The sequence below is a fragment of the Myotis myotis genome, unplaced genomic scaffold, assembly GCF_014108235.1.
Source record: "Myotis myotis isolate mMyoMyo1 unplaced genomic scaffold, mMyoMyo1.p scaffold_m19_p_1, whole genome shotgun sequence".
Classification (NCBI taxonomy): domain Eukaryota; kingdom Metazoa; phylum Chordata; class Mammalia; order Chiroptera; family Vespertilionidae; genus Myotis; species Myotis myotis.
This window is the reverse complement of record NW_023416313.1, coordinates 91,581,122-91,602,795: the sequence shown is the minus strand read 5'-3', so window position 1 is coordinate 91,602,795 and position 21,674 is coordinate 91,581,122. Positions and strand designations below refer to the sequence as shown.

General features: G+C 41.2%; 1 protein-coding gene across 1 annotated transcript in view; it reads left to right on the top strand.

Moving 5' to 3' along the window:
* GPR158 (G protein-coupled receptor 158) overlaps window positions 1-21,674 on the top strand; it is a 383,045-nt gene that overhangs the window by 230,331 nt on the left and 131,040 nt on the right. The window contains exon 4 of the mRNA XM_036344876.1: window positions 1,316-1,539. Within this exon, the coding sequence (XP_036200769.1) occupies window positions 1,316-1,539 (224 nt within the window). The remainder of the gene's footprint in view (window positions 1-1,315; window positions 1,540-21,674) is intronic.

Genomic DNA, 21,674 nt, shown 5'->3' with positions numbered 1-21,674 from the left:
AAGCAGCTGTAAATTACTTTTACCCCACCCTGTATATACATTATCTCATATAAAACCCACAGCAATTCACATTTAATACATGAGTAAACTAAGACTCAAAGTGGTCAGGAGAGTTACCTAATGCCCTAGAGCTCTCCAGCGATGGGAGCCATATCTGCTGGACACTTAAATTCATACACTTTTCACAGGACGATGGCTCTGACAAAGCAATATATCCTGAATCATTAAAGAAGATTCAATTATGTTTTTGCTATTATATCTATTAAGGAAGGAAGGCAGACAAATGTATTTTCAAAGAATTACGAACCTTTTACAAGAGTTGAAAGTAATAAAGATTTTGTGTTAAATTTTGTGTGATTAAAATGCTATTAATCAGAATAACCTTTTTCCCAAATTCGTTAATCAATCAAGGTTGTGGTATAGATCAAACTATGTGGTTGGGTGATATACTAAACTGGTTATTTATTCACTGATGTCTTTCATGTTGAGTTCAGCATTGGAAAAGGTTTTCTTTTTTTGATTTATTTTAGTATATGGTGTTAATTGGATCGTTTTCAATGGTATACTCAACAATTAAAGAGAATCTTCACCTGTGGGCTTCAGAGCAAAGTTTGATCACTGAAACAGAAGAATCTAACATTAAAGGGAGGATCATAGCAGCAGTTAGTTAACAGTGCAGAAATATCCTATGGGCATGCAAAATGGGAAATTACACAGTAGCCTGTAAGTATGGATTATACCCTGGGAAAGGATACACTATCATTATGCAATTGCACACTGAATAACTGTCCATTAAGTACCATTTTATCCAATTTAGATCTAATGAACCTGATAGATGAGGATCCTTCTAAATTAAGGAGCAATCAAAGTCTCACTTTGGATTTTGTGCCATCTAGATGTGTTATGTGTATTTATTTGGTGCAGGAAAGACACAACTTTCTTGTCCTGCCTTATGGTTAGCTCTTGAACAAATATTTATGAATATTATTTGTGCCCTAGGGAGTATCTGTTGGTGATTGGTAGATAATGATATAAAAGATTTAGAAGACTATTTCCTGCATGGAGTTTTATTTTCCATGTTTGCTAATTTTCCTTAGTTACTTTGAATGACAATTATTTTTTAAATCAAAGGGGTAAAAAACTTTTGTTTGAGTCTAAAGTCAAAATAATTCTATTCTCTAGCAAAAAGGTTGACCAAAGGTCTTTAATAAAAAGGAAAATGAACGAAGAGGTGAAAGATGTGTTTTGACTCTGTACTAAGTCTCACCTACCTCAGAAATGCAATGACAATGTAGTTTTATTTGGAAACTTTCAGGAAGGGGTCCAGATCACCATTTTGCAGAACGAGCAAAAGATGTGTCAGAAGAAGCCCATGTCTGCCTACCCTGCAGGGAGGGCTGCCCCTACTGTGCTGATGACAGCCCCTGCTTTGTCCAGGAGGATAAATATCTGCGACTTGCTATCATCTCCTTCCAAGCCCTGTGTATGCTGCTGGACTTCGTTAGCATGCTGGTGGTCTACCACTTTCGCAAAGCAAAGGTAAACCCAGGTACCCTGGTTATGATCTTTCCTACTATTGTCAAGTGACCTCTTCTTTTTTCCAGCAAATGAAGTTTTTCCAAATCCCAGTGGCTTCTTTATTAAGCAGAAATCTTTATACAATAGGATAGGATTAAAGTATGAAATTTATATTTTTAGCTTCTCAGGAGAAATAAGGATTAAAGATAAGAGATTTTAACATTTTCTTCCACAGAATGTTTCCCGCTATTTAGCCTGGAGCTTGATTTCACCGATGTCTTAAAGGACTCTCTTTTACACTGTCTCTTTGGCTTCCTGAAGAATTTACTCTGCCAGTACCCAACATATTGTTAATTTTTCCATATCTAGAAGGCTTTGTGATGTTTATTATATTTCATTTTTATTTCTTTCAACCATATTTGAAGATGGTAAATAGACTTAGCTATTTTTTGAGCACATTATACTTTGATGAATTTATTCATGACCTTATATTTGGTCTTGCATTAATATCCCAGAGTAATAGTGATATTGCAAAGAACTTAAATGGATTTTGAAAGAGTCTGTCCCTCAATTCTGTTCTGAGAAATCCAAGAGCAGTATAAGTATTTGTATGCTTCATAGGCAGGGGTGGATGGATGCTCAAATGTTTAGGGCACAGCTTTCTGGAGAGCTGTCTACAGTTGGCCACCCATCCTATATAATAAAAAGCTAATATGCAAATTGTCCCCTCGACTGGGAATTCGACCACTCACTATGATGTGCGCTGACCACCAGGGGGTGGCACGGAATATGGTGGGCGTCAGTGACACAATGCTGGCAGCGGGCGGCAGTGGAGATGCTGCTGGCTCCAATAGGCCCTGAAAAGAGCAGGACCATAGCAGGATAGTGGAGCAGGTGAGAAGGTGGTGTCAGGCCAAGGCAGGTGCAAGTGGGGGACTGATTGCCCCACCGATCACCCAGGAAATGGTGACCAGTGGCTGGCAGGCCCTGATTGCTTGATCAGGGCTGGTCCCCAGGCTGGGATGGGGAACTGGGAGTGGGTAGTAGTGACCAACTCCCATGGCGCCCAGGTGGGGGGCTGCGACCTTTCACCAGCTACCTGGGGGTGGGGATGATGGGGACGGAGGTGTGGTGAGAATGTGGGGTGTCCACCAAGTTCTCTCTCAATCCCCCTGCTACCCTCCCCCAGGACACCAGGGCTCGTGTGCTGGGGAAGCCCCTGTGGTCAGGTGATGGATGCCCGTGAAGAGCCCTCCCCGCACCTGCATTGCCTCTTCTGGGTGAGCTGGGCTGCAGCCACTGGGTCCACAGGGGCTGGTTGCGCTCCCCGTGGGTTCACGCAGAAGCCAGTCTGTGAGGACGACCGGGAGAAAGTGTGCTGCCCGCCCAGCTTCCTTGCAGCACTGTGCCCCGTCCCACAGCGTCCCACCACACTCACCGTATCTCCATGTGGGGACTTGGGCACCATGACTCAGGCAGAGGGGGACACGCTGGGGCCCAGGGACCCAGGTGCTGTCCAGGGCCCAGAGGTCAGCTGGGACCTGCCCTTCCACACCAGACACTCACACTTCAATTGCCAGCCAGGCCTGGAGACTGCACCCATGCATGAATTTTGTGCACCGGCCCTCTAGTTTAATTATATGTAGCCAGTGTTGTGTCAGAATCTGTGGTTCTTTTGCTTTCAGAAACTTATTTGTGCCATTGGAAAGAAAAACAAAATCTAAAGTTTCCATGCTTTCAGAATTCAAATGACTCCTTGTGTTAGCAAAGTTGTACAGATTGGTTTAGAGATCAATGAAAATTTAAATTGTTCTAATTAGAAATTTAAAAAAAAAGAGAGAAAATAACTTTTTGTGATTGTCATCCATTACAAAGCTTTAAGTTAACAAAGAAAAAACACTAGCAATATCTGTTGAGATTCAGGGAAGATGTATCCATTATGTTAATGTTATAGCCTTAAATAGTTATTTTAAACTAGAGGCCTGGTGCATGAAATTCATGCAAGGGTAGGGTCCCTAGGCCTGCCCAGCAATTAGGGCTGATTGGTGCCTTCCTTCCCCTGGCTGTGGGCTGCCGGCCAGGGCCTTCCTTCATTCCGCACCCCCCGCCCCGCCAGTGGTCAGCACATGTCATAGCGAGTGGTCGAACTCATGGTCGGTCAAACACCCGAGGGGACAATTTGTATATTAGCCTTTTATTATATAGGATAATTTTTAACATGAACATACAACACAAATTAATATTAGGTTTTTAAGTCAGCAAAAATTTACTGGCAACTTGCTCTTAATTTAAACAATACTTATCTTTCTTTTGCAACAAAATATGTGCTAAATTGCACACATAGTAAAGTAGCAGGCAAGTGGAGTCGGGGAATATCTAACCACTGTTACCTAGTAAAATTAATTGTTTTTTTTTAAAAAAAAGCCTATCACTGGCAGAGAAGGTAGAATGAAAAGTTTATTTAATAAACAGCTCTGAAATCTGTGTGTGTAATGTAATTCATTTACATAGTGTATAGCACATAATTCTTTTTGCATTTGAATTGATTTTGCTCATTAATGAGTGCTGTGCTAAATGCAGTTAGTGATATATGATGGATTTCATATTACATTGTATAATGAAACTGATATTATTCTCACTAGACTGATGTCTATCTATGTAAATGTTACTTAACATTTCCAAAGTTATTAACTTTGTGAATTTCTCTGGACCTTCATATGAAATTCTACTTTTTTGGTACTATCATGAGAATAGATATCTTTACATGTCATTTGGTGAAATTTCTCTATATACACACTAGTCAGAATACATAAATTAGACATTATCTAGTTTAAGATGGCCACCTTTTGAAGAATCAGTGAGATTTCACTGATTGTGATAAAATATAAAGGTGGATTGTTTTAAAGAAATAAGTTAAGTTATTAAAGGCAGTGAACCTACAAGTAAATTTATGACTGATTCCTAGCTTTAATCTAGAAATATGACAAATTTTCAGAACTAGAATGGAACAACCTCTGGTTTTATAGAAAAGAAAACCCAGCTTCTGAGGGATTGTAAATTGCCATGCAGCACAGTTAGGCTGGGATATTTATATACAGTCATTCCAGCAAATAGAATAAACACTTCTATAAGATTAAAAGCATGAGTGACTAAATTGAGGGTAAGTAAAAATGAAGATGGGTAAACTTAGTTGAAATCAAGGGTGGGTTTAAGATGTGAAAAGGATTCTGTGTGGGCAGGGGTACTGTTCTAGCTCAGTGCTAGGAAGTAGAGATTTTTTTTTTTAGTTTTTTTAGAAGCAGTGCCAAGAGTGAGCCATTGTCCATGAGATAGAAACTGACCAGTTATGCCTTGGCCAGTGTGGCTCAGTTGGATGGCCATTGTCCCATGCACAAAAAGCTGGTTTGAATTCCTGTTCAGGGCACATGCCCGGGTTTCAGGCACTCTCTGGTAGGGGGTTTTCAGGAGGCAGCCAATCTATGTTTGCTCTCACAACAATGTTTTTTTCTCTCTCTCTTTCTAAAAAAATAAAAAGAAAATTTCAATTAAAAAAAAATCTTAAAAAAACAACAACAGGTGACTGACCAGCCACTGAGGTAAAGCATGAATATTCCTAGCAGTAAGTCTTGAAAAAAATTTCTCTTGTGGATTCTTATGCATAGAATGTACTTAAATGGAGCAAATGATAAAAATCCTTACAGGAAATAGAATACTAATTTTCATAGCTTTGTTTCTGTTAATTTTCCTGAATGCATTCTAGAGTTTTAATGCTTAAATATAGCCCAGGCAAATTATTTCTGTGTGGGTATCACAAAAGTGGTCCCAGTACACAGTTCTTTACTGTTTAGTGTGAATGCAGGGATATATTTGGAATATCAGATTAGAGTTGGCCAGTATGCAGCACACATGCCCCCACCACAAGACCATAATAGACATGCATGGTCCTCTTTCTCATCTAATCCATATTCAGCCTCCAAACCCCTCTCATCCGGTAGAACCCTAAACTGGTTCTAGGCATGAAATCTGTTTGCCATCCTGGATCTAGAAAAATGGGATGACTGCAAACTCTTCACATAAACTTTCTTAAATATAGTTGCTCATTACTAAGTTATTAAAAGGTATTCACTGCCCTGTCCAGTGTGGCTCAGTTGGTTAGAATGTCATCCCATACACCAAAAGGTTGTGGGTTTGATTCCAGTTCAAGGCACATACCCATATGTGGGTTGATCCACTGTCTGGGCACATATGGGAGGCAACTAACCTATGTTTCCCTCTCACATTGATGTTTCTCTTTCTCTCTTTTGCTCCCTCCATCTCTCTCTCAAATCAATAAAAACATATCCTTGGGTGAGAATTAAATTTAAAAAAAAAGGTATTCACTGAGTGACACCAATATAATCCCTGTCAAGATTGCATGTCAGCTTTTCCATATTGCTATTAAATGTGAAGCTGTGTACTATAATCTATCTACACTAATAAAAGAGAAACATGGTAATTGGCGTACGACCGCTACCCTTTTCATTGGCTAATCAGCAAGATATGCAAATTAACTGTCAGCCAAGATGGTGGCCGGCAGCCAGGCAGCTTGAAACTAACGTGAGGCTTGCTTGCCTCAGTGATGGAGGACTCCAACGTTCCCCGCCTGCGGCTGCAGGTCTCTGAGCAGGCAGTTTGAAACATTTTAACAAATACCGCCAGACGTCAGCCAGCAGATTTGCAACATTGTATGCAAAGGCCAGAAACCTACTTTCAGGAGCGGAGGCCTAAGAGCTGGAGCCAAGCCTCAAGTTAAAGCTGGCCAGGAATAAAAAAAAAAAAAAAGGAAAAAAGGAGCATTTGGGAGTTCAGTCACCCCCAGCCTGAAAACAGCCCTCAGCCCCTCACCCAGACTGGCCAGGCACCCCAGTGGGGACCCCCACCCTGAAGGGTGTGTGACCAGCTGCAAACAGCCATCATCCCCTCATCCAGGGTGGCCAGGCACCCCAGTGGGGACCCCCACCCTGATCCAGGACACCCTTCAGGGCAAACGAGCTGCCCCCACCGGTGCACCAGGCCTCTACCCTATTTTGTAAAAGGGTAATATGCCTCCCAGCACCGGGATCAGCGGAGCCGCGAGGCCTCCCGGCACCGGGATCAGCGTGACAGGGGGCAGCGCCCAAACACCCTGATCGGCCCTGCTCTGTGTGTGACAGGGGGTGGGGCCTAACCTCCCCATTGGCCCTGCCCTGAGTGTGAGAGTGGCGGCGCCCCAACCCCCTGATCGGCCCTGCTCTGTGGGTGATAGAGGGCGGTCCCCCCCCCCCCCCACGGGCCCTGCTCTGTGTGTGACGGGGTAGAGCCATAACCTCCCCATCAGCCCTGCCCTGAGTGTGACAGTGGCGGCGCCCCAATCCCCTGATTGGCCCTGCTCTGTGAGTGACAGGGGACGGTGCCCCAACTCCCCTATCGGACCTACTCTGTGAGTGACAGGGGGGAGCTCCTCAACCCCCTGATCGGCCCTGCTCTGTGCATGACAGGAGGGAGCTCCCAACCCCCTGATCGGCCCTGCTCTGTGCATGACAGGGTATGGAGCCCCAACCCCCCTGATGGGCCCTGCTCTGTGTGTGACAGGGGGCAGTGCCCCAACCCCCGGATTGGCCCTGCTCTGTGCATGACAGGGGGTCATGCCGCAACCTCCCCATCGACCCTGCCTTGAGTGTGACAGGGGGTGGTGCCCCAACCCCCCAATTGGCCCTGCTCTGAGCCCAACCAGGGGCTGCACCTAGGGATTGGGCCTGCCCTCTGCCACCCGGGAGCAGGCCTAAGCCAGCAGGTCGTTATCTCCTGAGGGGTCCCAGACTGCTAGAGGGCACAGGCCGGGCTGAGGTACCCCCATTCCCCCCAAGTGCACAAATTTTTGTGCACCAGGCCTCTAGTATATATATAAAGCCTGTGGCCGTAATGCCGTAATGACCAAAGATCGGTCACCAGGACGTGCATGGAACACCTCTTGGTCCCGCGGCCCACAGGCTCCAATAGCAGCAAGGTGGGCGGCAGGTGGGCCTATATAATAAAAGCCTAATATGCTAAGTGTCTGGTCGTTTGGTCATCCGTTCAACCAATCAAAGCATAATATGCTAATGATATGCTAAAGCTGCTCAACTGCTCGCTGTGACGTGCACTGACCACCAGGGGGATAGAATTGACATGTACTAAGGAAGCTTGAGGCATCTACTCAGACACACACCTGAAGAGAAGTTCACTCTTCCACCTACGGGGAGACATCCTGAGGGAGGGTCCAGGAACATGTGGCTAAAGGAGCCTGACCTAGAACCTGTGACTTGTTCCCTCTTTCGTCTTGTCCAGCTTGTGAACCATGTTCTTTAATCCAGTTTCATCAGAATTCATGGTATGTGGCATCTTAAATACTTTTAGTGTTGAACTATATTTCATTTAGGGCTCATAGGAATTGGTCATTTGGAAACTAAAGCCTCTTTTATTTATGTTAGACTTTTTTCTGTTAATTGACAAAAATAATCATATTGACAAAACACAATAAACAAAGTGATGACAATGTCAAACCTAGCCACTGATCCCGTACATCTAAGCATGAAAATATGGTGTAATGGTAATAGGCAATTCTCTGTTGTGAAATGAAATATTAGGTGATTATGGTAAGAGACATAAGGTGATACAGAAATTTATGTCTTTCAGTTCTGATTCCTTGAGGGAAGTCTAGTTATGAGTGCCTTTATTGAAATGCTTAAAATTTCAAGTTTGTAGTTGTTCAGTAGCAGCAATCATTGATCAAAGGTTATATTAACATTTTATCATTTTAAACAACACAAACTAGATTCCATTATCTTTTGGGGTGAGGCTTGTAGTATGACGCCACAAAGGGCAAGTTAAATTTCACTCCAAACAATCATTTAGGAAACTAACTTCATATATGTGTTCTTGTGCCCTTGGTTAAAGATTATACCTGTCAATAAACTGTGAATGATTCTGAACCCAGTGAGTTCTTCTAAAACAACAGCAATTTTAAAATAGTATTTTAAAGATCCTAAATATTAAATATTTTGAAATTATTTTCACCAGATATTATGACAAGTAACATTTTTCTGTTAGCTATTCTGAAGACAGAGTGTGGTTTCTTGTGGCTTAATGTCAAGTGTGTTAGTACAGTTTATTTTCAAATGAAAATGTAAGAGAAAATATTGACTGGAAGGAGCATGAAGTGCTTTTACATCATGTGCAACCATCACCACTATTCATTTTCAGAAGTTTTCTTTATCATCTTAAACCTAACTCTGTGCTTTTTAAATAGCTCCTCATTCCCCCAGCCTCTGCTAATCTATCTTCTACCTTTTGTCTTTACAAATTTGTCTTTTCAAGGCACCTCATATCAGTGGAATTATACACTATTTATCCTCTGTGTTTGGCTTATTTCACTTAGTATAATGTTTTAACAGTTTGTCCATGTTTTTGCATTTATTAGAACTTGATTTCTTTTAGTTGCTGAATAATATTCCATTGTGTGAATTTAGCACATTTTGTTTATCAGTCCATCTATTGATGAATATTGGGGTTATTTCCACTTTTTGTATTATTGTAAATAATGCTACCATGTACATCTGAATACAAGTATCTACTTGAGTCTCTGGTTTCAGTTCTTTGACTATAACCTGGATGTGGAATTGCTGAATCACATGGTCTTTCATTTGATATTTGATATTTTCACTAACAATTCATGTTCCTTCACAACTTATTATTATATTCAAAATATTTTTATTCAATATCTAGTGCTTGTGACCTGGGTATTAAGAAACTAAATATTCTGCTGCTAACTATTCTTTCTCTTTAAAATGATGGATTTGACGAGGTAACTTCATAAGAAATTTCAAGCACTAAAATTCTATGATTCCTTGAATCTGAGGGATTCATATTTCTAATTTGATGTATTCATTGTATAAAAAGATTAGCTAGCATGGATGAGACTGTCATTCTATTTGCTAATGAATTGTGGACATGATATCATTGGATCCAGAGAAATCTTTTAATGGGTCCAAGAGTTTGGAAAACAACAACAATAGTAATAGCAGTATATGTACTCTAAAATCAAGCCTGATTAATGTAGTAAGCACTTCAGAGGAGTATTTAACTTATAAATAAGAATCATATCATACTAGCTAATGTGAGATTAAATTTTATGTCTTACATGTATTATTGAAGGGATATCTGGACCATTCCAAGAGTTACCAAAGGGGAAAGTATCACAACTTTTAAATCTACAATGTTGTCCTTATAGGGGGTAAGAAGATGAGAACTACATAAAAGTTATACTAACTATAGTGAAATGTTTGGTTTTGATTATGATGCCTGATATTCTTTGTATAATTTTTTCTTTCCATAAACTACATTTAAACATATGTATGAAAAAAAATCCAGAAACTGGAGTGCTAAGCTTGAAAGTTATAGAAGTATAATCAGACTTTCTGAATTAACTTTCAAGGGATCTTTCCTAAGACAGAAGAAAGCTGAACAGGGCCAGCCCCAGCATTACAATTAGGTGCAGGGCAGAGTGAGATTAAGAAAGTGTGAACTAGGCCTTCCTATCCCAAGCATCAGTACCTTATCCCTAAAGTGTTAGGGCTTCACATATTTGGGTCTTAAAAGCTTTCCAGCATTTAGGGGTTTCCTGTTTAAAATACAGATGCTGTTTAAATAGGGTTGGCTAAGTTGTCATTGTAATGATAAGTAGAGCTTGAGCTAAAAGGTGATTGCCACCTCCTGTCACTTTATGGAACACTCGGCTATAAAGATCTGAGGCAGTGAGTGGATTCATTCTGAAAGGCAATTGTTATTGGCTAACTTCAGCAGCCATATGTTAGCAGGGAAGCTAGGGATACACCTGCCACATATTTACCACTCCTTTACTAGGAGTTTCAGGCTCAGGGGAAATAGTGAGGGAAGAAAAACTACTGATATAGGATGTGAGAGGGCCTTGGTGATAAGCATGAAACTGTTTTGTCTAGGGAGAGCCCACTTCTTGAAGTATTACATCAGATCCAGTTTTTCTACAGATGATGAACTGCTATAGGTAGCCAAGATGAAATAGATTTACTAGAGCTATCCCATTTCATAATTTATTAGCCAGTTCTCAAGTATTTAGAACTTAACACAGTCTGAAATAAATTTTGACAGGTGCTTTTACCTAAATATATGATAGTAAGTGTATTTCAAACAAAATGTAATGCTTTCAATTCTTATTAATTTCTGCTTTTCTTCTGACAAATATGTGTGGTATATGTTAATAAAAGTGTCAGAAGAAATTGGATCGTAAAAATTATGGCCTCTATGTTAGCACACAATGTATAGTCCCCAATGTATTTTGTCAATAAGAAAGTGTTTTTATATGTTTTTATTGATGGTGAACAAAACAGGCATGGTCTGTGATCCTGTGAATGGAGTTCATAATCTTGGGGTAAAGATAGGTAAGTAAGTAAGTTAGTAAATGCCAATACTAATAAGTGCTATGAAGGGAAGTAAAAGAGTAGAAGAATATGGGGTTGTTTAGGAAGACTTCTCTGAGGGGGCATCATTTAATCTGAGCTCTTAAGGATAACTGGGGAATGGATGGGGTGGGAAACAGGGACGGAATAGTATTACAGGAAAAGAAAACCACGTCTGTGAAGGCACCAAAACGTGAAGAAGCTTAGAGTGTTCTAGGGGCTGAAGGAAGCCAGCAGAGAGAACAAATAGAAGCAGAGCCAGAGAGTGGAACGAGGAAATTAGAGAGGGAGTTTCCAGTCCTTCAGAGGTCTATCGACCAGAATAAAGAGTTTAATTGCATTCGATGTGCAATCAGAATCTGCTGAAGGATTTGAAGCAGGATAATAAATGATTCCATTTAGGTATTAAACATTTATCTCTCTGCCCTGATGAGAATGGATTAGGAAGGGACACATGTAAAAGTGGGGAAAATGATAAGATGTCTATTGAATTAATTCAGGTTAGAGATAGTGGTGGCCTGGAGAGAAGTGATGAAAACTGAGATACACTTGGAGATAAAACTGATGGGGCTTGATGAATCTGATGTGAGATGTGAAGAAAAGAGAAAAATTAAGTTTGACTCCTTCAGATTTATAGCTTGAGGAACTAGTTGAAGGAAGAGTTGTGCTATCTACTAACATTAGGAAAGTGTGAAACACTGGAAAGAGACTGGTTTTAACAGTAGGAGAAGGATAAATCAGGAGTTTCATTCTAGATGTAAGTTTAAGTAGGATTGCCAAAGTTAGCACATAAAAAACAGGATGCCCAATTAAATCCAAAACTAATAGATTTAATAAAGGAATTTTGCAATGTAGGAGGATACAAAATTAACACTCAGGAATCAATGGTATTTTTACACATAATGAATTCTCAGAAAGAGAAACTAAACAAACAATCCTATTTACCATAGCAACAAAAAAATTAACATACCTAGGAATAAACTTAACCAAGGAGGTAAAAGAATTATACTCAGAAAACTACTGGATGCTGAAAAAGAGACAGAGGAAAATATAAACAAGTGGAAGCATATACTGTGTTCATGGATTGGTAGAATTAACATAATTAAAATGTCCATATGACCCAAAGCAATCATAGATTCAATGCAACCCCTATTAAATTACCAAAGGCATATTTCACAGACCTAGAACAAACTCTACAAAAATTTATATGGAACCCAAAAAGTCCATAAATAGCCACAGCACAGATTGAATTGAAAAGCACAGATGTTTTTCTGAAGTTATGTTGAAAGGAAGAAAAGCAGGAAGTTGAAGGTAAGAATTAGCATAGGTAGTTAGGTTTACTAAATGGTTATCATTCAAGGAACTACAAATATTTTGCAAGTGACATTTTTCTTTATGTCCATTTGCTTTTTGTTAAAGTAGATTTACAAAAGGTTCACTCTCCAAGTTTCTTAAGCATTTACAGCATTAATATGTGTGACCATTAATTTTAAAGGAATCCCACAAGGGAGAGAAATAACAGTAATTGGCATCTTCAGTTTACAAATGGAGAAAATGATTTCAATGGATACTCCTGAGATCATAATGCAAACCACTGCTTACTCATAATTAAACGAACTTCCTTCAAATTCAATGAAAAGAGCATATTTTATAAGACTTTAGTGGGTGTATAATAGTTGCATGGCATTTTGAGCCAGTTCTGCCAAAGGAGTTCAGTCTATAGTTAGTTAGGCCTATCCCAGTTAAAACTGAAACAGGAAGATTTATTTTGTGAGTTTTATTTCCTAATACAGCAGGAGTCAGCACACTATGATCTGCCTGTTTGGAAAAATAAGTCAAAATGAAGAATATTTTATGACAGTGGGGATTATATGGAATTCAAATTTCAGTATCTATCTAATAATAGTGTTATGCCCAGATTTCAAAATCTCCCAAGACAGACCACTAGGGAGCCAAGTCCGATGCAAAAGCAAAGAGTCTTTATTCAAGCTAGCTTGGTCCCTCTGCCTCCATCGGCGCAGTGGCAGGATGCGAGAGAGCCCCGAGTCCCAAGAGAACAAAGGATTTATAGGGCTTGGGGAGAAGGGTGGAGGCACTTGGTCGATTCCGGTTGGTTGAGTGAGGGCCGGGGGCTAGTTTCCCTTGCTTTCCCATTGGCTGAGATAAGGGCAGGCTGAGTAACTGATACATTCTGTGGCTTTCCTGGGAGAGGAGTTAGGGACACAGCTATCAGTTCTGTTCTGTCCTTTCAATAGGGTAATATGCAAATTGGTTGGGACACCATCACGTAACGACTTATCATCAGGCTGCATGCGCAGCAGGGGCGGGTGGGTGGAGACTTGCATCATCGGAGATGGGGGTGGGGCTGCGGCGGAGGCCTCCCTGCACCTGCACCAGGGGTCCACAGGTCTCTGCCACAGCCCGACCTACAGATCCGCGGGCCTCCCCCGGCTCTGGCCTACCTTTTGAGGGCAATCCATTGAGGTGCCCCAGATGGGTGAGCAGGGCTTACTTCTTTGGGGCGATGGATCGCAGGGCTCCTGCATTTTGACAGGGCACAGGGTAGGCTGGGGGACCACCCCCCCCCCAAGTGCACGAATTTCATGCACTGGGCCACTAGTCCATATGTAAAGTTTTACTGGAATACAGCTCTAGTCACTTGTTTCCATGTCTCTGGCTGACTTTATATTACAATGGCATAACTGAATACTGTGATGGAGATGGCATGATCTAGAAATCCTAAAATATTTATGATCTGTTCCTCTACTGAAAATATTGGCTGTCATTTAAAATACAGCTCCTGCCTGGTCCAGTTTCCATCCCTATCTCTTCATCTTTCAGTGCCTCACTAATTGGTCCTATACATTCTAGTTGTATTTGCCTTTTCTTAAGAAACTCTTAAACACTAAAAAGCCTACACCCAAATGAGAGAATGTACAATGTTGTAATTTCAGATTCAGGTCAGGATCCCTGAATACATTTTGGCTAAAAGGTCATCTTGGCATTTTGGAACCCTCTTGCCTCCCTCCCCCATGCAGTCAATTTTGTCAGCTACAAACAAGATTCTAATTTGGACCATTTGCTAGTTTCTTGACCTGCTATTTTCTTTATGACATACCAGGCCCTTCAGATCCTGAAGTTAAAACATTTTTAAAACAATGTTCACAGGCAGAATGGTTTGAGCAAGAGGGCAGAATAATGAGGTCTCAATCGGTATTTTAAACATCGATCCTGGGAGCCCAGTCCATTGCCTGGTTCTGAGTTCTGCTGGCCTAGAGAAGCATGGCTTGGCTGCCTTGGTCATAATTTTAAATTTTATTACAAATTTTACATTGCTAAAACAAGATTTCATTTGGGCCATGAGCTCTTGGCCCACTGCTAATTTGTATTCAGTTTAGCTTTGTCAGTACTTTGGAGGGTGGATCTTGCTCAGCTAGAGTGCAGTGTATCTCCTAAACATTTTGAAGCCTCATGATTTCCTGGATCAGCCTTTCTCCAACTGGGGGTCGGGCAGCATCCCTGGAGGGGGTTCCAGAGCTCCCGTCATTGTTTCTGTGTCTACAGTACTTTCTGTCCTCTGGCTTGTTCTCTTTATCCAGACAGGATCACAGGGCTCTAGAGCGGCAAGAAGGGCAACCATGGCAAAGAGTTACATATTTTTGCCCTAACTGGTTTGGCTCAATGGATAGAGCGTCGGCCTGAGGACTGAAGGGTCCCAGGTTCGATTCCGGTCAAGGGTATGTACCTTGGTTGTGGGCACATCCCCAGTGGGGGGGGGGGGGGTGTGTGTGCAGGAGGCAGCTGATCCATGTTTCTCTCTCATCGATGTTTCTAGCTCTCTATCCCTCTCCCTTCCTCTCTGTAAAAAATCAATAAAAATATATTTTAAAAAAAGAGTTACATATTTTTTTCTTTCTCTTGGAGACGTTTAGAGATGAGCTGTCATGAAACCAGGTTCTGTTTTATCTTCTTCTTCCACCTCTATAAAAATCATGCTCTCCTCCACACACCTATGAATCCTATATATAACCTGGCTTCCTGAGGGCAAAAGGTGAGCCTGTTCTCGCTCGGCTTTCCCGTCAGCAGTATTTCAAAATGATACACTCCTCTGGGGCTTCACTCCTATCCTCCTGATGTCCCCTCTTGCCTCTGGACACAGATCAGAGAAGAGAAATGGATTGAATGCTAGCTGAGCACGTGAGCCTTGCCCACCATTTGCAGACTGAAGACAACTCTGCTTAACCCTGAGGAGTGATTAGGCTGTTAAAAAAAAAAAAAAAAAAAAAAAAAAGACGCTATTGACTGTTCCTTGATCTGGGCTCCTTTGCAATAGCCGGTAAGAGAGAAAGCAAGGTTCTCTCAGACAACACCTCCATTCATTGACTGCTTGCTGGTTAATGTTTGTAGAAGCAAAGCATGGCTTTCCATGTTCCCTTTTAATTATCCATAATAGCGCCCTGCCAATACTGCCTAATACACACCCCACAGGGGGACATTTGTTTCATTTGAGAGAAAGCTGGGTAGGTGTGAGGAAAAGTTTAACTTCAAGAGAAGCAGGATTCTTGTTGACTTCTTTTCCTTAGGAAAGTCTGTGAGACTTGAATTACCTTTATCATGCTAATTGGCAAAGGGACAATTTCTTATTTATCACAGGTCCTGGAAATGTGCACAATTTTTGCAAAATTCAAATGTCTTTAAAGCTTGTTTACTCATTCTCATGACTTCTCTGTTTATTTTATCATTTCTTCATACACTATTACTAAATTTAAGTTTATAATACTTCTGAGGACTCTTAAGGATATATGTTATTTTCTATTTCATAATATAATATTCAGATAGGATCATTTCTGACATTTCAGTAATGTAGTCAAGTTTTAGCTCTGGGACCCAAATTTAAAACAGATTAGAGGTAGCATTCATAGTCTCATTGCTATAGCATTTGCCCTCATTTTCCTTATGAAAAATAAGAAGGATAGGGGAACAAGGCAAATAACAGCAGAGAAGCTTAAAATAAATAAAAAGGGTCATAACCCTTATTGGCCTATGGCAGTCCAAATTTAACACATAATTATAAAGGGAGCCATTATCATCCATGTTTACATTGAGCTTCAGGACTCTTTATCTCTAGAATATTTTTTTCTAACTCAATTCCACCCCCTTAACTCAGCATACCCCAATACGCTTCACTAAAGCTGTGGTTCTGCTCCTCTGTCCCACTACCCTCTTCTATTTAAAGGTGACTCTACACCTGATTCAGACAGGGATTAGAATAGCGTGTGCTGGCATGGCAGTAAAACCACTTTGCTCTACAATTTGGGACTTGACCTTTCTGCTTCTGAATTCATTCCATGATTCTTATCCTCCTGATGACTAGGCCCTGGCTGGCCTATGTAGACACTATTATCAGGCACTCATTGCTAGTGGGTGACTATCCTATATAATAAAAGGCTAATATGCTTATTGTCCCCTTGGGAGGTTTGTCTGGGAGACTGGGAGTTTGATCACTCGCTATGACGTGGGCTGACCACCAGGGGGTGGTGTGGAACATGGCGGGTGACCAGTAGCAGCTGCAGGGCACTGAGGGAGGGAGGGAAGGATGAGGTGGGGAGGCCAGGAGGCAGGGAACCTGATCGGCCCTGATTGCCAGCCAGGCCTAGGGGCCCTACCCATGCATGAATTTCATGCACCGGGTCTCTAGTTATCTATAATAATAAAAGCATGATATGCTAATTAGACTGGATGTCCTTCTGGTCGTCCTTCCAGACGAAGCCGGGGCTGCAAGGGAATCCTGGGTCCTGGCAGTCAGGGGAAGGAAGGCCTACTCTAGCATGAATTTCATGCATCAGGCCTCTAGTTTTTAATGAAGTGTCATGTGCTTAGGTTGGGTGGGTGTCACTTAATTCCATTAAGCAATCAACTTCAGAATCCCCTGTGCAGCCTTTTAAAGTTTGAATGAACAGACCCCTTCTCAGATTTTGTGAATAAGTTTCCTGGAAAGGAGTTTCCATGCATGTATAATTGTAAAAATTGTCATAGGTGTTTCTAATATACCTCTCAGGCTGGGAACCATTGACTAATAACCTTAAAAATGATCCTTTATGTCCTCTTCAATGGCTGGGTGTAAAACCTAAAACCAATATCTGGGGAAGCAGAAATGACACTTTTCTATATTAATCTTGTGCTTTTCAGTATCGCATAGATACTGGACCTGCTAGAAATCACAGTTAATCTTCTTGGCTTTCCTCAGTCTCAGAGAGATAAAACCAGGGGCTGGTGTGTTCCTTGAGGGCAGGGGGTTTCAGGGACAGTGGAGCGCAATGGAGAGAGAAGGGGCTGTTTGGACTGTGTAGGATTCACTTATCAAAATTAAATTCCTGGACAGTTCACCCCAGACTGTGAAATAGCTAAAGGGAAAATTTACTTTAAAATGTCTGTGAATCGTAGAGAGGGCACAAATGCGAACGCTGATTCTAAAAGAAATCAAGTATGGAGGAAACCCTCCTAATGGGATGAATGTCCTTTGGGCGTTGGCAGCATGAAGTGACTAACAGAGACAGGAAGAGCTGCACACACACAAAGGAGATGGTGGGTTTGGTTTTTGTTTTTTGACACAAACAAGACAACAGAGAAATGCTTGCCTGAAAGTAAATGAGCAGTTAGGCACCACAACAAATGAACCAACAATGCAGAAGGCGAACACGGGCGGCTCACTAGTGAGATAAATAGAGGAAATCAGCTAAAACACATGACTCCGTGAGGCAGATGTAGCAAAAACAGGCAGCAGATGAGAATCACAGATACAGACTAGAGGCAGCTGGAGTTCAGTTGAAGCCTAGACCCTCTCTCTCCTATGGCTTCTGCCTAAACAATTGCAGACGTTTTCTCTGTTCTTTGGACCCATAGTCCCAACTGCCTTATTGATCTTTCTGTTTGTGTTTCAACACATCAGCATGTTTAAAACCAACTTCCTCTCCACATCTAATCCTCTTTCACGCTTTTTTGTCGCAGGGAATGCCACCACCATCTATCTGAGAGTAAGCCACACCACAACAGCCTCTCTTTCCTAACTCTCCATAGCCAATCCATCACACATTCCTCAGATGGATTCACTTTTTTCCATCTCTACTGCCACCATCCTGGTGCAAGATACCATTATCTCTTCCCTGAGTTTTTATGGTATTCTCCTGCATCTGAGTTCCCCTTCAATATCTTCTCTATCCAGCAGCCTGAGGTTGTTCTAAATTCAGTTTTATCATTTTAAAACCTATCCCTTTACTCAAAAACTCTGTAATATCTTGTCACTGCTTTAGGATAGAGATCAAAGTCTTGAACCGCACTTATAAGTATCAGCATAATTGGCATTGTCTCTCTACAACTTCACCACCGACTTCTCTCCCCTCCCTTTTGGCACTCCAGTCATATCCGTCTGTCACTTGATGAGACACGCACCCCAGGGACTCAATACCTGTGATTCCTCTATTTGCAAGATTATCTCTTTCCTTTCTTCATCACTTCCCACCTACTCAGCATTTTTTTCTCCTTCTAATCTTTCAGATTTCAACTCATCCATCACTCTCCCACACTCTCATTCCTGACTGAATTTCTTTTCTTTGTCCTATTGCAGTTCTGAGAAGTTTTCCTATAGAACAGGGTTCCTCACCCTTTGCACAACTGACATTCTGGACTAGGTAATTCTTTGTCGTGGGGGAGCTGTCCTATGCATTGTAAATAACACCCGTAAACTTTACCCACTAGATGCAAGTCATAACAATTTAAAATATGTCCAGACATTGTCAAATATCCCATGGGGGGTTGGGGAAGCAAAGATAATCCCATTGATCATCACAACCCTAGAGCAATTACTTCTACCTCAGCGTGTGATATATGTCTTTCCTAAGAAAACGAAGCACTCCATATAACAGGAACTCTGTGTGTGTGTGTGTGTGTGTGTGTGTGTGTGTGTGTGTGTGTGTGCACGCACGCAGCGTTGAATGAAAGAATGGGGAAAAACACACCAAACATCATGGGGTACAATATCACTATTGATAAACAACACCACCAAAACACCAAACGTTTTGGGGAATTTGATTTTAATTGATTCTGTTTGATCTCCAAAGTTTATGCTTTCTTTTCATCCAGAAGGAAATTTGAAAACTCCAACCATAATATTATCAAATTTCAAGTCAGCATAATGTTGAGGTAGAGTTCACTAGAGAGCATTAGTCATGGAATCGATGCTCCTGACCCACCACTGGAAGCCCCAGCCCACTAAGCCTCTTGAGGAGGAGACTCGGCGTTTCTATGCCTAAATAAGCCTCCTAAAAGTCATATACATTTTTCATGTAGTTATGTGGCAACTTGATGTTACTATTTGAGGAGAAACTATACCTACAATGTAGCTAATATTTAAGCTTGAAATGGAGATGAAGGACAAAGCCTTTCATAGATTTAACAGGGCTGTTCTCTGCCTTCTGGGAGCTGTTTTCTAGCAGCTCCAACTGGCTGGTGAAGAAGGTCAACATAAACACATTAGTAATCTATCTATCTATATCTATCTATCTATCTATCTATCTATCTATCTATCTATCTATCTATCATCTATGCCTAAGTGACCGAAAGACCAGAATGACCAGAACAACCAGTCACTATGATGTTCACTGACCACCAGGGGGCAGACACCCATCACAGGAGCTGCCCCCTGGTGGTCAGTGTGCTCCCACAGCAGGAACACCACTTAGCTGACCAACCCATCCTGGTGGGCCATCAGCCCCGTGGCAGCCACCCACGCCCTCAGTAGTCCTGCAGGTCCAATTTCCAGAGAATGGGCCAGGCACCGATGAGCCAGCACCACCACTGGCATGATCCTGACAGCACTGCCAGGCTCCTGGAAGTCAGGCACTGCAGCCACTTCCCCTCCCTAGATGCTCTGCAAGGAAAAAAACAATATGATAGCGGCCGCCAGGTGGCTCCCAACAACCAGCACAAATTTCACCCAGCTAGCAAGGGCATCCCACTGCCCACCAGTAGGGTCGATCACTTCGAAGCTACCCTCCACCCCCTGGGGACCCCATCCGTGCAGGAATTTGTGCACCAGGGCTCTAGTAACTGAATAAGTCGAGAGGAGTCAATATACAGATTCTATATGGAAACATCAGAATATCTTCCCAGGGAAGAGAAAATTTTGATGGGCTTTGAACAAAGAGTAGGAATTTTCTAGGTAAAAGAACAAAATCTGCAGTTTGGGGATTAAAAATGGGCATGATGCAACCAGTATGAGGTTTACGGAATGTTTAAGTTGAAGCTGGGAAGATTGGCTGGGGCTTGAAAATGAAGAGCTTTAAATGCTGAAATAAGAAATTTAGGCTCACGTGTAACAAACCATCACAGGATTTAAGAAAAGAAATGACATGGTTACATTTGTATCTCACAGAAATCTCTAGCTGAATGTGGAAGGTAACCTAGAATGTGTGAGACTGGAAATATAGAGACCATTTAGGAATCTGTGATAAAAGTTTCTTGGAGAAATCAAGAAAAATATGATTTAAGACAGTGATTCTAGGAGTGGGAGAAAGGGAATGATTTCCAAAGATAGGAAGTAGAAATTACATGATATCAACTGAGGGATGAGAGAGAGGGAGAAGAGTCTATGACTCTCAAGTTTCTAATGTGATTTTTTGGTCACACCGTGCAGCCATTATCAGAGAGAGGGATTTTGAAGAAATAGATTTAAATGGACAAAGGTGAGTTTGGTTATAAACATGCCGAGATTGTCACTCATGAACCTCTAGTTGGAGTAGCCACATCTGGTCCTAAAAAGAGAGGTCAGAACTAGAGATAGGTTTGATTTACAACAATGAGGTGGTAATGAAGCTATATGAACAAAAGAGGTGTCCCAGAGAAAGGATCTGAAGAAGAAAGGCAGACGCCTATTATATATCACCAAGAAAACCCTTCTTTCTTAATCTTTATCCAAAACTTGAATCACCTAAAATACTTGTATTTTGAGATTCAGGAATAGAAAGTAATCAATTACCCTCCTGTCCATTTGGACTGATTTATTTATATTGCTGGTATCAGGCGGACTAGTGTTGAAATGCCTTAAGGTAAGTTTTTCTCTATTTACAGCTCTCTGTGAGTCAGGAAGCCAGAAAATCTTTGTAAATTTTGCAAGTCTTTGAGAATAGCCTTCACTATATATGCTTTTAGACCACAGGCATATGATGAGAGTCTTGCTTTCCAAAAGGAGTGATTGAAAAATAGGAGAGTTGGAATATAGTTTAGACCATTTTTGAACTGATTTAGCTTTAATGGATTCATTTTGTTTTAATGTCTATCTTTATTCTCTTGGCAGCACTCAGTGTTCAGGGAAAAAATGACAGAAAAATGTCTATCATTTTTATGTATATTATTTCAGAACTTTTAATATTTTATCTGGCATATGGCCCATTCAGGTTAATGGCTGGACATGTGATGATGGTCATTTTAATTACAAAGTTAAAAACATTCTATTTAATTATTACAAAATGGAGGTGCTTAAATCAAGTTCTAGACTATTTTTTATTGAAGTATACTTGACATATATTATATATATATATATATATATATATATATATATAGAGAGAGAGAGAGAGAGAGAGAGAGAGAGAGAGAGAGAGAGAGCTAGGG